Source organism: Balaenoptera ricei, chromosome 8 (genome assembly GCF_028023285.1).
Source record: "Balaenoptera ricei isolate mBalRic1 chromosome 8, mBalRic1.hap2, whole genome shotgun sequence".
Classification (NCBI taxonomy): domain Eukaryota; kingdom Metazoa; phylum Chordata; class Mammalia; order Artiodactyla; family Balaenopteridae; genus Balaenoptera; species Balaenoptera ricei.
This window is the reverse complement of record NC_082646.1, coordinates 101,420,660-101,435,687: the sequence shown is the minus strand read 5'-3', so window position 1 is coordinate 101,435,687 and position 15,028 is coordinate 101,420,660. Positions and strand designations below refer to the sequence as shown.

Sequence of the window (15,028 nt, the reverse complement as noted above, 5' to 3'; positions counted from 1 at the left end):
CCCAGATTCCTCCTGTGATAGGCAGTTCCCAAAGATCTTTGTATCCTCCACCTGGAATCTCTAAATGTGTTAGGTTACATGGAAAAGAGGAAATAAGGTTGCAGATGGAATTAAGGTTGCTAATCAGCTGACCTAGAGATGGAAAGATTATTCTGGATTTTCCTTAAAATTGGAAGAGGGGGCATAAGATTGAGAGTCAGAGATTTGAAGATGTTGTGATGCTGGCTTTGAAGATGGAGAAAATAGGCTATAAGTCAAGGAATACTGGTGGCTTCTAGAAGCCGAAATAATTAAGAAAGTAGATTTTTCTAGAATCTCCCCAAAGGAACGCAGCCCTGGTGACACTTTTATTTAGAGACCCATTTTTACCTGCTAACTTCCAGAACTCTAAGATAATATATTTGTGTTGTTTTAGGTCACTAAATTTGTGGTAATCTGTTAGAGCAGGAACAGAAAACTAATACACCCCTAATGGCAGCATTCTGCAAAATTATAGTATAATATCACAACCAGGATATTGACATTGATGCAGTCCACTGATTTTACTCAGATTTCCCCAGTTTGTGTCTGTGTGTTTGTATTAAGTTCTGTAACATTTTATCACCTGTTGTAGTTTCCTTTGTACATCACCACAGTCAAGATACTGAACAGTTTCCAAATCACAAGGTTCCCTTGTATTCTTCTTTTCTAACCACCACTTCCTCGTTCCCTAGCCCTACCTCATTCTATCTCTAACCCTCGTAACCATTAATCTGTTTGTCCTTCATTTCTAAGATTTGGTCATTTCAAATATAATGAGCACCATACAGTGTATAACTTTTTGCTTTGGTTTTTCTCACTCAGCATAATTCCCTGGACATTCATCCAAGTTGTTGTGTGTATCAATAGTTCACTGATTTTATTCTTGAGTGATTTCATTTTTTAGGAGGGTATCCTCTTGATGGTTGAGCTTTGCACTTCTGCTTCATGGATATTTGTTTAGTCTTCATCCTGTCTTGGTCTCTAGCTACCCTTCCACTTGGCTCTCTCAGGCTCTGGGGCTGCTGTTCTAGGCTGGGAATGAGACCTACATCTCTATCCATCCCTTTCTTTGCAAAACAGCGTCTTTTTATTCCCTTTTGAATCATGTAGTTACTTCCTAAATCTCTTCCTAGAGACGGTATCTGGTTCAATTACAGGTGTCCAGTGATTCTACACTAGGCCATCAGTAAATGTTTGACATTGCAAATAAATACACTAATGGATGCACAAAATACTGATTCAGTCAAGACTGGGATCTTTATTTTCTGCCCCTCTCAGTCTAGTCTGGACCCAAACAGCCTAAAGTGTAGCTGATGATTTATGAAACATATGTGATCATGCAAATCAGACCATTACTACTCTATACAATGTTTGAAAGGAAGGATTTTCTCTTGGACAACTGCTAACAATTGCTAATCATTCCCTGGTCAGAACCCAGATCAACTATTTCCTCCTATTTGGGATGTCCAAATATTTCCTTTTGGGATTTCTTTCACCTCAGTACTGAAAGCAGAGTACTACGTGATTCTCTATTTTGTGCCCTATTTCCAATTTGGACACCTGGACTTCCTAACCTGTATTAAGTTTTATTTTGTTTTATCATTTCCTCCCTAGCTTTACTGAGGTATAATTGATAAAATTTGTGTATATTTAAGGCATATAACTTTGTATTTTGATACAGGTACACACTGTGAAATTATCACCACTATCAACCTCATTCACATATCCATCATCTCACAATCTTCTTTTTCTTTTTTTGCCCAATGCTCCTTGTGTTGTTATTTAATAGTGCATTTTCTGACCAGTCCATTAGATTGGCTAGTACTATTTTAATGTGAAACTTGCTCTTTTATCTAGCTAGCATGGCATCTTTAGATTCATGTGGGGCTTTCCATCACCTATCCTGAATCTATCAACTAAAACGTTTTTGTAAACAGTTTATCTTCCTGATTCAAAAGGCTCTTGGACTCTCTTCAATTTCTCTGTGAATTTCTGTAGTTTAAAGTTATCTGTCTGCACAAAAATAACTGGTATATCTTTCCTAAGTGAATGACCACTTTTTGGGCTTTTAGATCCACCTACAGATTTTCTATCTCTAATGGAGAAGTATGTAGAAAATATTTCCAAGAGTCTCCTTACCTTATTCAAGAAAGAGATGGATTCAGAATCAACAGGGTAACTAATGCCAAAATGAAGTCATACTATCATATAAGAAATAGGTGTTTTCAAGTGTTAGAGAAGGTAACTAGTAAAAGACTATTAGGTAGAAAGTGTAACAGCTTGAGTTGAGTCATAAGGCGCTTTTCAAAGCAGTACATTTATTTACATTTCAGGTTTATGCAATAATTGGAAGAGAGCATATGAGGAGACTCCTTTTTTTAAAAACATCTGTATTGGAATATAATTGCTTTACAATGCTGTTAGTTTCTGCTTTATAACAAAGTGAATCAGTTATACATATACATATATCCCCATACCTCTTCCCTCTTGCGTCTCCCTCCCTCTCACCCTCCCTATTCGGGGTCTTTTGTATTTCCATACGAATTGTGAGACTTTTGTTCTAGTTCTGTGAAAAATGCCAGTGGTAGTTTGATAGGGATTGCATTGAATCTGTAGATTGCTTTGGGTAGTAGAGTCATTTTCACAACGTTGATTCTTCTAATCCAAGAACATGGTATATCTCTCCATCTATTTGTATCATCTTTAATTTCTTTCATCAGTGTCTTATAATTTTCTGCATACAGGTCTTTTGTCTCTTTAGGTAGGTTTATTCCTAGATATTTTATTCTTTTTATTGCAATGGTAAATGGGAGTCTTTTCTTAATTTCACTTTCAGATTTTTCATCATTAGTATATAGGAATGCAAGAGATTTCTGAACATTTAATTTTGTATCCTGCTACTTTACCAAATTCATTCATTAGCTCTAGTAGTTTTCTGGTAGCATCTTTAGGATTCTCTATGTATAGTATCATGTCATCTGCAAACAGTGACAGCTTTACTTCTTTTCCGATTTGGATTCCTTTTATTTCTTTTTCTTCTCTGATTGCTGTGGCTAAAACTTCCAAAACTATGTTGAATAATAGTGGTGAGAGTGGGCAACCTTGTCTTCTTCCTGATCTTAGAGGAAATGGTTTCAGTTTTTCACCATTGAGAATGATGTTGGCTGTGGGTTTGTCATATACGGCCTTTATTATGTTGAGGTAAGTTCCCTCTCTGCCTACTTTCTGGAGGGTTTATATCATAAATGGGTGTTGAATTTTGTGGAAAGCTTTCTCTGCATCTATTGAGATGATCATATGGGTTTTCTCCTCCAATTTGTTAATATGGTGTATCGCATTGATTGATTTGTGTATATTGAATAATCCTTGCATTCCTAGGATAAACCCCACTTGATCATGGTGTATGATCTTTTTAATGTGCTGTTGGATTCTGTTTGTTAGTATTTTGTTGAGGATTTTTGCATCTATGTTCATCAGTGATATTGGCCTGTAGTTTTCTTTCTTTGTGACATCTTTGTCTGGTTTTGGTATCAGGGTGATGGTGGCCTCATAGAATGAGTTTGGGCGTGTTCCTCCCTCTGCTATATTGTGGAAGAGTTTGAGAAGGATAGGTGTTAGCTCTTCTCTAAATGTTTGATAGAATTCACCTGTGAAGCCATCTGGTCCTGGGCTTTTGATTGTCGGAAGATTTTTAATCACCGTTTCAATTTCAGTGCTTGTGATTGCTCTCTTCATATTTTCTATTTCTTCCCGGTTCAGTCTCAGAAAGTTGTGCATTTCTAAGAATTTGTCCATTTCTTCCAGGTTGTCCATTTTATTGGCATATAGTTGCTTGTAGTAATCTCTCATGATCCTTTGTATTTCTGCAGTGTCTGTTGTTACTTCTTTTTCATTTCTAATTCTATTGATTTGAGTCTTCTCCCTCTTTTTCTTGATGAGTCTGGCTAATGGTTTATCAATTTTGTTTATCTTCTCAAAGACCAGCTTTTAGTTTTATTGATCTTTGGTATAGTTTCCTTCATTTTTTTTTTCATTTATTTCTGATCTGATCTTTATGATTTCTTTCCTACTTCTAACTTTGGGGTTTCTTTGTTCTTCTTTCTCTAATTGCTTTAGGTGTAAGGTTAGGTTGTTTATTTGAGATGTTTCTTGTTTCTTAAGGTAGGATTGTATTGCTATAAACTTCCCTCTTAGAACTGCTTTGGCTGCCTCTCATAGGCTTTGGGTTGTCGTGTTTTCATTGTCATTTGTTTCTAGTTATTTTTTGATTTCCTCTTTGATTTCTTCAGTGATCTCTGGGTTATTAAGTAGCATATTGTTTAGCCTCCATGTGTTTGTATTTTTTACTGATTTTTTCCTATAATTGATATCTAGTCTCATAGCATTGTGGTAGGAAAAGATACTTGATACGATTTCAATTTTCTTAAATTTACCAAGGCTTGATTTGAGACCCAAGATATGACCTATCCTGGAGAATGTTCCATGAGCACTTGAGAAGAAAGTGTATTCTGTTGTTTTTGGATGGAATGTCCTATAAATATCAATTAAGTCCATCTTGTTTAATGTATCATTTAAAGCTTATGTTTCCTTATTTATTTTCATTTTGGATGACCTGTCCATTGGTGAAAGTGGGGTGTTAAATTCCCCTAGTATGATTGTGTTACCCTTTTATGGCTGTTAGCATTTGCCTTATGTATTGAGGTGCTCCTATGTTGGGTGCATAAATATTTACAATTGTTATATCTTCTTCTTGGATTGATCCCTTGATCATTATGTAGTGTCCTTCTTTGTCTCTTTTAATAGTCTCTGCTTTAAAGTCTATTTTGTCTGATATGAGTATTGCTACTCCAGCTTTCTTTTGATTTCCATTTGCATGGAATATCTTTTTCCATCCCCTTACTTTCAGTCTGTATGTGTCCCTAGGTCTGAAGTGGATCTCTTGTAGACAGCATATATATGGGTCTTGTTTTTGTATCCATTCAGCCAGTCTATGTCTTTTGGTGAGAGCATTTAATCCATTTACATTTAAGGTAATTATCAATATATATGTTCCTATTACCATTTTCTTAATTGTTTTGGGTTTGTTATTGTAGGTCTTTTCCTTCTCTTGTGTTTCCTGCCTAGAGAAGTTCATTTAGCATTTGTTGTAAAGCTGGTTTGGTGGTGCTGAATTCTCTTAGCTTTTGCTTGCCTGTAAAGGTTTTTATTTCTCCGTCAAATGTGAATGAGATCCTTGCTGGGTAGAGTAATCTTGGTTGTAGGTTCTTCCCCTTTATCACTTCAAATATGTCCTGCCACTCCCTTCTGGCTTGGAGAGTTTCTGCTGAAAGGTCAACTGTTAACCTTATGGGGATTCCCTAGTATGTTATTTGTTGTTTTTCCCTTGCTGCTTTTAATATTTTTTCTTTGTATTTAATTTTTGATAGTTTGATTAATATGTGTCTTGGCGTGTTTCTCCTTGGATTTATCCTGTATGGGACTCTCTGTGCTTCCTGGACTTGATTAACTCTTTCCTTTCCTATATTAGGGAAGTTTTCAACTATAATCTCTTCAAATATTTTCTCAGTCCCTTTCTTTTTCTCTTCTTCTTCTGGGACCCCTATAATTCGAATGTTGGTGTGTTTAATGTTGTCCCAGAAGTCTCTGAGACTGTCCTCAATTCTTTTCATTCTTTTTTCTTTATTCTGCTCTGCAGTAGTTATTTCCACTATTTTATCTTCCAGGTCACTTATCCGTTCTTCTGCTTCAGTTATTCTGCTATTGATTCCTTCTAGAGAATTTTAAATTTCATTTATTGTGTTGTTCATCATTGTTGGTTTGCTCTTTAGTTCTTCTAGGTCCTTGTTAAATGTTCCTTGTATTTTCTCCATTCTATTTCCAAGATTTTGGATCATCTTTACTATCATTATTCTGAATTCTTTTTCAGGTAGACTGCCTATTTCCTCTTCATTTGTTGGGTCTGGTGGGTTTTTACCCTGCTCCTTCGTCTGCTGTATGTTTCTCTGTCTTCTCATTTTGCTTAACTTACTGTGTTTGGGGTCTCCTTTTCTCACGCTGCAGGTTCATAGTTCCTGTTGTTTTTGGTGTCTACCCCCACTGGCTAACGTTGGTTCAGTTGGTTGTGTAGGCTTCCTGGTGGAGGGGACTAGTGCCTGTGTTTTGGTGGATGAGGCTGGATCTTGTCATTCTGGTGGGCAGGTCTACGTCTGGTGGTGTGTTTTGGGGTGTCTGTGGCCTTATTATGTTTTTAGGCAGTCTCTCTAATGGGTGGGGTTGTGTTCCTGTCTTGCTAGTTTTTTGGCATAGGGTGTCCAGCACTGGAGCTTGCTGGTCATTGAGTGGAGCTGGGTCTTGGTGTTGAGATGGAGATCGCTGGGAGATTTTCACCGTTTGATATTGCATAGAGCTGGGAGGTCTCTTGTGGACCAGTGTCCCAAACTTGGCTCTCCCCCTCAGAGGCACAGCCCTGATGCCTGGCTGGAGCACCAACACCTTGTCATCCACACAGCTCAGTATAAAAGGGAGGAAAAAAAGAAAGAAAGAAAGAAAGAAGATATAATTAAATTAAATTGAATTAAATTAAATTAAAAAGTTATTAAAATAAAAAAATTATTAAAAAAAATTTTTTAAAAAGTAATAAAAAAAAAGAAGACAGCAACCAAACCAAAAAACAAATCCACCAATGATAACAAGCGCTAAAAACTATACTAAAAAAACCAAACAAAAAACAAAACAAAAAAAAAAACGGACAGAGAGAACCTTAGGACAAATGGTAAAAGCAAAGCTATACAGACAAAATCACACACAGAAGCATATACATACACACTCACAAAAAAAGAAAAAGGGAAAAAATATATATATTGTTGCTCCCAAAGTCCAACTCCTCAATTTGGGATGATTCGTTGTCTATTCAGGTATTCCACAGATGCAGGGTACATCAAGTTGATTGAAGAGATTTAATCCGCCACTCCTGAGGCTGCTGGGAGAGATTTCCCTTTCCCTTCCTTTGTTCGCACAGCTCCTGGGGTTCAGCTTTGGATTTGGCCCCGCCTCTGCATGTAGGTCGCCTGAGGGCATCTGTTCTTCACTCAGGCAGGACGGGGTTAAAGGAGCAGCTGATTCGGGGGCTCTGGCTCACTCAGGCCAGGGGGAGGGAGGGGTATGGATGCGGGGCGAGCCTGCGGCAGCAGAGGCCAGCGTGACATTGCACCAGCCTGAGGCGCGCCGTGTGTTCTCCCAGGGAAGTCGTCCCTGGATCACAGGACCCTGGAGGAGCCTCCTTCTTGACAATTTAGGGAACTTCTTTAAATGAACAGGAAATCATAAACTTCAATTTTCAAATTGATTACATACAAAATTGGGTTTTCTAGTCTTTAAAAATATATCTGAAATATATTTGAAATAACTATATACTTTGTCAAGTCTACACATACTTAATATTTTAAATAATCTCAATAAAGCCCCTTTTGATGGGTAGTATGGGATATGTTTCTCAAACTAAATCCATGAGAAAATTAGTCCTATGAGACATTACTATATTTCTTGCATTCAAAGAAATTATCTGTTGAAGGAGGTAACACTGGTTTAAGATGTGAATGTATTGCCTATTTCAGAAATATTAAATAGTGGTCAAACATCTCTACTGGATGCTTTGATGTGCTGAATTTTAACAGTTTGGGTCTAATCTAGAAGAATTTTTTCCTTATCACCTTTAGAGCTTCTTTTACCTCCTTATTTCTCAAACTGTAGATCAGGGGGTTCAACATGGGAATCACAATGCCATAAAATACAGAGGCCACTTTCATATTCTCCTGGGAATTATTAGAATGAGACTGTAAGTACATGTAAGAGAGGGCTCCATAGAAAATGGTGACAGCTGTCAGGTGGAGAAGGCTTTTTTCCTTCCTGCAGTAGAAGACATCTTTAGGATGGCAGCTATGATGTTCTCCCAGGAAAAGATGATGACCAACACAGCAAAAATTAAGTTAAATCCGACAAAGACAACAAGTAGCATGATGTTGTTGTCAATTTTGGAGCATGAAAGGGCAAGAACTGGAGGAACCTCGCAGAAAAAGTGATTGATGGTACTACCCTTGCAGAAGACCAGTGAAAATGTAAAACCTGTGTGCACAGAAGCATTTATTGAGCCCATTACATATGAACCAGCTACCAACTGGATGCATACTCTTTGCGCCATGACAATGGGATAGCGAAATAGGTTACAGATGGCCACATAACAGTCCACTGCCATAGCAGCCAGGAGGTAAGAGTCACTGGTTGCAAATGTTGCATAAACCAATAATTGCATGACACAACCCTTGAATGATATTGATTTGTTTTCTACTATGAAGTTTTGCAGCATCTTGGGAGTGACAGCAGAGGTATAACAGATGCCAACAAAAGCCAACTGTTGTAGGAAACAGTACATGGGGGTTTGGAGTCTGGAATCTGTCTTGATGAGTAGGATCATTCCAACAGTACCCACCACAGAGGTCCCATAGATGACTAGAAATACAGTGAACAGGACATACCGAGACTTGTGTCGGTCTCCGAATCCCAGGAGAAAGAATTCAGTCACTTCAGTGCTATTTCTTTGTGTCATGAGTACTGAAAGTCTAGAAAGGACCAAGAGGGGGACCAAGAAAAGGAAATCTTTATGACTTCTTGAATAGAAAAGTTTACGTTCCAGTCACCTTTTTTGAATTAGATTTTCATGGCAAGCACTCACGACAGGGTTTATTGCTTTCAAAGTATTTCTTCTATATTCTTGATAAGAAACCACCACATAAACAGTGACACGTTAGCCATTGACTCATTTCCAAAATAAGTAAGATTTCATAGAAGAAGACTGATTTCTAATATGTGTGATTCTAAGAAACATAGACTAACATACGTTTCCAATATATTATACAAGCATCTATATTTGCTTAAACCAATATTCAAATGTGATTTTGTACCTTTTCAACAACCTATAGTTTTTCTCAGTCATTTATCGTTTTAATCTCGGTCAAGTTCCTGAAGTTAGTAGCATTAATTAGAGGAAGTTTCTGAGGTTTGTTTATGATCCATATATGTATAAAGGTTTCAGAGTATCTCTAAACTATTATCCTTAGTATGCAACTCCCTTCCTCACAAGCCATATATATAATATATATATAAATGTGTGTATATTTATGCATTTATATATTTCTGAGAGATAGTCTTGCATTTCCCATTCCTTTGTTTTTCTTTTTAGTTATAGCCTAGCTGCAGGACAAATCATCTTGCAATAATTTTATTAACATATAATGAGAGCTTATTTTAAATTATAGATCTCTTTATTTTCCACTTTGAGTTATACTACCCCTGTACCTGGTACAGCTGAGTTGTTTTTGTCCATAATTTTTCATATTCTGCAAACCCTCAAACTCCCCTATTCTAGTGCCTTTACTCTTAAACACCATTCTATATTGCTGAGCACTGCTCATTGTGGAGTAATGTATCATGGACCTTTGCTATGGCAGAAATTGACTTGCTGCTCATCAATAGATCTTTCTTCTGGACACAGAGTTAGAGCACACTGCCAACCAAACTGTCTTAAGTGTGGCCATGGTACCATGTTCTGCCAATGGAACACGGGCAAATGGAATGAATGCTACTTCTAGGCCTGGACCAGCTCCTCCCCGCTCCCCTCAGACTGGAAGCATATGACTTTCTGCTCCCTTTCTACCTCATCTATTGGCTGGACACTGACATTCATGGAAACTTCGGAAGCCATGTGTTAGGGCTGCCGGATAAAATAAAGGACATCCAGTTAAATTTGAATTGTGGGTAAACAACGGGGTAATTTTTTAGTATAAGTATAATCTAAACATTGCATGGGAAATACTTATATATTAAAAAATTACTCACTGTCTATTTGAAACTCGCATTTAACTGAGACTCCTGTATTTTTATTTGCTAAATCACGCAACCCTACCTGCGTTGCTTATTGCATTCTCCTTCACGCTGTGTTCCTGAATGACTGTGCAGAGCAGTCACTCTGCCAGCAGCCCCTCTTCTCCACTAGATTTTATGTGACTGAGAACTTCTGTTGTGATAAGTCACTGAGATTTGGGGATTTTTTTATTATAACAGCTAATGTTATTTTGATCAACTCTCATTGCAGTCATGCTTTTGATTATTCATGAGTGACCTTTAATCTTCTGATACATAGTAATTTGGAATACTGCTTAGGCAAGACTGAGTCTTGTGAGTTGTGAGTCTCTGTATGGTTTAGAATGCATTATTTTGCAAAAAAGAAAGCATAACTGATACATTTCAATGTCTTTTTTTTTATTCTCTATGTTTTGTCTTCTGGGGTATTAAAAGAAATTAAGCATTTAAAGTAAAGTTCTGTAAACCTAACCATCATGAATGCAAATGACAACTAATTCTATGTGAAGATGTGGCTGCAAAATAACAGGATCAATTTTATAGGCAGTATCGCCCCCAAAATATTGATTAATATTTCACCAGAAATTTCACATTTTAATGAATATTGTCAAATTCAATATGCTTTGGATGCTGAATATTTAATACCAGTGACAATGCCTTTAACAAAATAGTTTTTGAGAATTCTCCTTTGGTAATTGCTTTTAGAATCTGAAATCCATCTTCTTGAACATAAACCCACAGTGGAAATTTTTGTTCCTTGAGGGGTAATTCAAAACAAGTGAGAAGGTGGGAAGAATTACTTTTGAAAATTGCCTTCATCCTTCTGCTCCAGGCTGTATAATATAAAAGATAATGAGAAAACCAGACTGCACAAAACACCTGAAAATGCTTGGTAAAATATAACAAACACCACTGTAAAGTCATACTGAGCTCAGAAGCAAGAAAAATGCCTAGCACTGAAGACTGAAAAGGAACCTGCAAACCAGAGCTGTGGTCGTGAGATGGTGCTGAGGCTGTCACAAGGACTTCTGTCATTACATTAAACATAGCTCTTTGGTTTAAAGACCTCAGTGGGGGATGGCAAACTATGTCTTGGATATGCAGAGTGTAGAGTATAGATGGACCCAAATATAGAATTTTAGTAATGATGGCTTAGAAAAAAATCACCTTGATGGAAAAAGAGCTTCTGTTTTGGCCAAAAAAGAGTCCTACCTGAGTATTTGTAACTACCACACTGAATTCACATGGGTTTGGAGTTTATAAATTTATATTACTATGTAAGAAATTAATAGAACATTGTGCTGGGTTGTGAATACCTTTGCTATCTAGCAGAAACAAAGTAAGATCATGAGTAGGAATTAACAAGAATCCAAATTACCTTAAGATTCCTGCAGGTAAAAATAATATTATAATTCAAAAAAATACAAAGAAAAAAGTTATCCTGAACAAAACTTAGCAGAAACAACAAATAGCAGAACTGAATAACATAGGGTTTGGGATACTGGAATTATCAGGTACAGAATATAGAATAGATTTTTTATTATTTAAAGAAATTTAAAAATGAAAATAAGAGCAAGGGGAAAAGACTATCAAAGATTACCAAAAGAATTATAGAAGAGTATTATAGATTTCCTAAAAAAATAGTCATTGAAATGAAAGACTCAGTAGGTATGTTAAACAACAAATTAGAAATAGCAGAGAGAATTGGTGAGCTGGAAGACATATATGAAGAAAATCCCTAGAATATGGGACAAACTGACAAGGAGATGGAAACTATGTGAGAAAAGTTAAGAAGTGTGGAAGTTAGGGCTTCCCTGTTGGCACAGTGGTTAAGAATCCACCTGCCAATGCAGGGGACATGGGTTCAAGCCCTAGTCCGGGAAGATCCCACATGCCGTGGAGCAACTAAGCCCGTGCACCACAACTACTGAGCCTGTGCTCTAGAGCCCGCAAGCGACAACTACTGAGCCCGCGTGCCTAGAGCCTGTGCTCCGCAACAAGAGAAGCCACTGCAATGAGAAGCATGCACACCGCAATGAAGAGTAGCCCCCACTCGCCGCAACTATAGAAAGCCTGCGCGCAGCAACGAAGACCCAGTGCAGCCAGAAATAAATAAATAAAATAAATAAATTTATATAAAAAAAAAGAAATGTGGAAGTTAGACTAGAATGCATAAAATTAGCATGTCAGAAAGAAAGAGAATGTTTTAGGAAATGATGGCTGAGAAGTTTTGAGAACTGACAAAAGATAAAAAAAATTTGGAAAGTATGAAGACTCTCAAGCAGAATAAATAAAAATTGTCCACATCTAGAAATAACATTGTGAAAAAAAGTCGTACAATAGAAGAAAACAGAAGATCATAAAAGCAGTCAGAGAGAAGGGAATAACAGTCTGAAAAAACAGACTTCCCAACAGTTACAATAAAGCCCAGAAGAGAGCAGGATAAGGTCCTTAAAGTGCTGACAGAAAACAACCACAGTCTAGAATTGTACACCTACATATCAATTATACAAAGTTGGCGGGGGCAAAAGCATCACCTATGTTGTTTTAATGCCAGAAATATTTATCCTGAGTCTAATCATGATGAAGCAACCTGAAAAAATCCAGATGATGGGAAATTCTACAAATCAACTGGCTTGGACACCTAAAAAATTGTCAATTTCATGAAAGACAAACCAAAAACAAAACTGGGAACTGTTTTAGATTTTAAGGGACTAGAAAGATATTATAACTAAATTTAATACACAATCCTTGATTGATCCTTAATCTGAGAAGAAAATATCTACAAAAGATATTGTTGGGACAAGTAGGGGAATTTAAATAATGAGTACATAATAGATAATGTTATTTTATCAATATTAAATTCCTTCGGTGTGAAAAAGATATAGCTAAATGAAAAGAAAAAGAAAAAAAAAGAATTGGTTAATCTAGGTGAAGTGCTTACCAATGTTTCTTGTACTATCATTTTAACTGTTATGAAGGTTTTATGTTAAAAAATATGAAGTTAGTGAAAAACATGAATAAAATAAAACATTTTCATGCAAGAACAAATGGAGTTTGCCATCTATAGTTGTGCACTTAAGGTGCTTCTAAAGACTGTTGTTCAGAAGAGAGGAATGTGATCTCTGAATGAAGTCTCAGAAGCAAGAAGAAATGGTGAGCTTAGAAGCTGGTAAACACATGGGAAATAACATATTGGGATAAACAGAGGCTGTATTAAATATTGATAATATTGTCTATGGGGAAGTGATAATTAAAAATATCAGCTAACACTAACACATTATACTGGAGTCTTCATTAAATTGAGTGCTCTAAAATTCTTGTACTTTTACTTAGATGTATGTATTTTCAAAAATTAAAAAGATAACAATGAAATATTTTTAAGTTTAGGGGAATAAATGGACTTTTAAAATCAACCAATCTAAACATAATAAAGAAGATAAAGAGAACAGTAGGAAAAACCAAGACAAATAGAAATCACCTGAGAAGGCATAAATAAATCCAAATGAATTAATACGGTGAATAAATATAAATGGACTAAACTCATCATTAACATGCAAAGATTGTGAAATTGGATTTTATAAATATAAATCAAACCATATGATATAATAGACAAAGACTAAAAAGAAACTAAACAACTAATGATTAAATAAATAATGGCATAGAGAAGAATATCATGCATTAGTGAAAATGAATTCACAAGAGCTACACTTCTCAACCCAAATCTTAAAAACATAATGTTGAGGGAAAGAGCTTATTGATTAATTATAGCACAGTATAATATCGGACCTTCACCGGTATTGGTGATATTTTATATTTGGTGGTTACATGTGTTCGTTGTATATTCTGTATGCCTTTTTATAATTATTATATATTTTTGTACATATTTACATCCCCAAACTGCCTTTAAAGCACAGGTTACAGACATACCATCTCTCAGCAAGTCAAAATGCTGCCAGTTTTACTAAATCAAAGCCACACCTCCTTTACTAGACATTAGAGAAACAAGGGTATTACCATTTTAAGGGTTAAAAGAGGTCAATTCAATCCAAAGGAAAAATAGAGCATCTTAGTTATTAAAAACAATGTTCAGAGACTTCTAAAATGGTGAATAAATTGCATCCACAGTCCTGAAGTTCAATTGTTAACAGTGATTCTCTGTGATAAAAGTCAGAGTTAATCATATCCAAGAGGAGATACAAACCAAATGCTGTTTGACTTTAGTTCAGGGAATGATCTCATCTTGTTAGAGGATCTAGAAATCTTCCCTGAAATAAGTAGTTTTAAAATTGGTACTAGAAACAGGTTTGCGATTATATAAGCTAGAGATGTGAACAACCAGAGAAGGTAACTCCAAACAAAGGAAGTACCTTGGATAGAAGCACGTGAACGTTGCCCCATAAACTAAGGGCAAGAGGCAACAGGGACTCATGTTATATACAATTAAGGAGTGTAGCAGCAATTTGTATATAAAATTACAACAGACTTTTCTTGTACCTCTTTCAGTGATATTCTTTTTTCCCCCAGCGTTACTGGGATATAATCGACATGTAACATGTAAGTTTAAGGTGTGTAATGTGATGATTTGATACACACATATACTGCTAAATATGTACAATAAGGTTAGTTAACATATCTTTCACCTCACATAACTGCCATGTTGTTGCTGTTATGGTGAGAAAGTTTAAAATCCACTCTAACAGCAACTTTCAAGTTCATGATACAGAATTGCTAACTATAGTCACTATGTTGTACATTAGATCCCCAGAACACATTCTTCTTATAATTGGAAGTTTGTGCCCTTTGACCAGCATTTCCTCCACCTCTGGCCCCTGGCAACCACTGTTCTACTGGAAGATATTCTTAAGTAAGGTAAATTTTGAGTCTAGACCTGGCCTCTCTTTTTCCCAGAAGTGTTAACTGGTAACTAAGATGAAGTATTTCCGTTGCAAAACTTTCACCGAGCATTGACAATATTCGAGGCATTGTTTTAAGAACTGATGTCCAAAGTGTTCCCAACTCACCCTATCAGCAGATCCTGCTACTCTGTTTCCACTCCTGATTTTCTGGAGGAGGATTCTTCTGCAGCCTG

The 15,028-nt window shown here is 36.4% G+C and overlaps 1 protein-coding gene across 1 annotated transcript; it reads right to left on the bottom strand.

Moving 5' to 3' along the window:
- Positions 1-7,706: 7,706 nt before the first annotated feature.
- Positions 7,707-15,028, bottom strand: LOC132369975 (olfactory receptor 5AK2-like). The gene is given in 3 exon segments (XM_059929694.1): positions 7,707-7,909; positions 7,912-8,636; positions 14,961-15,028. Coding segments are annotated over 2 exon segments (915 nt in total). The 5' UTR covers positions 8,624-8,636; positions 14,961-15,028.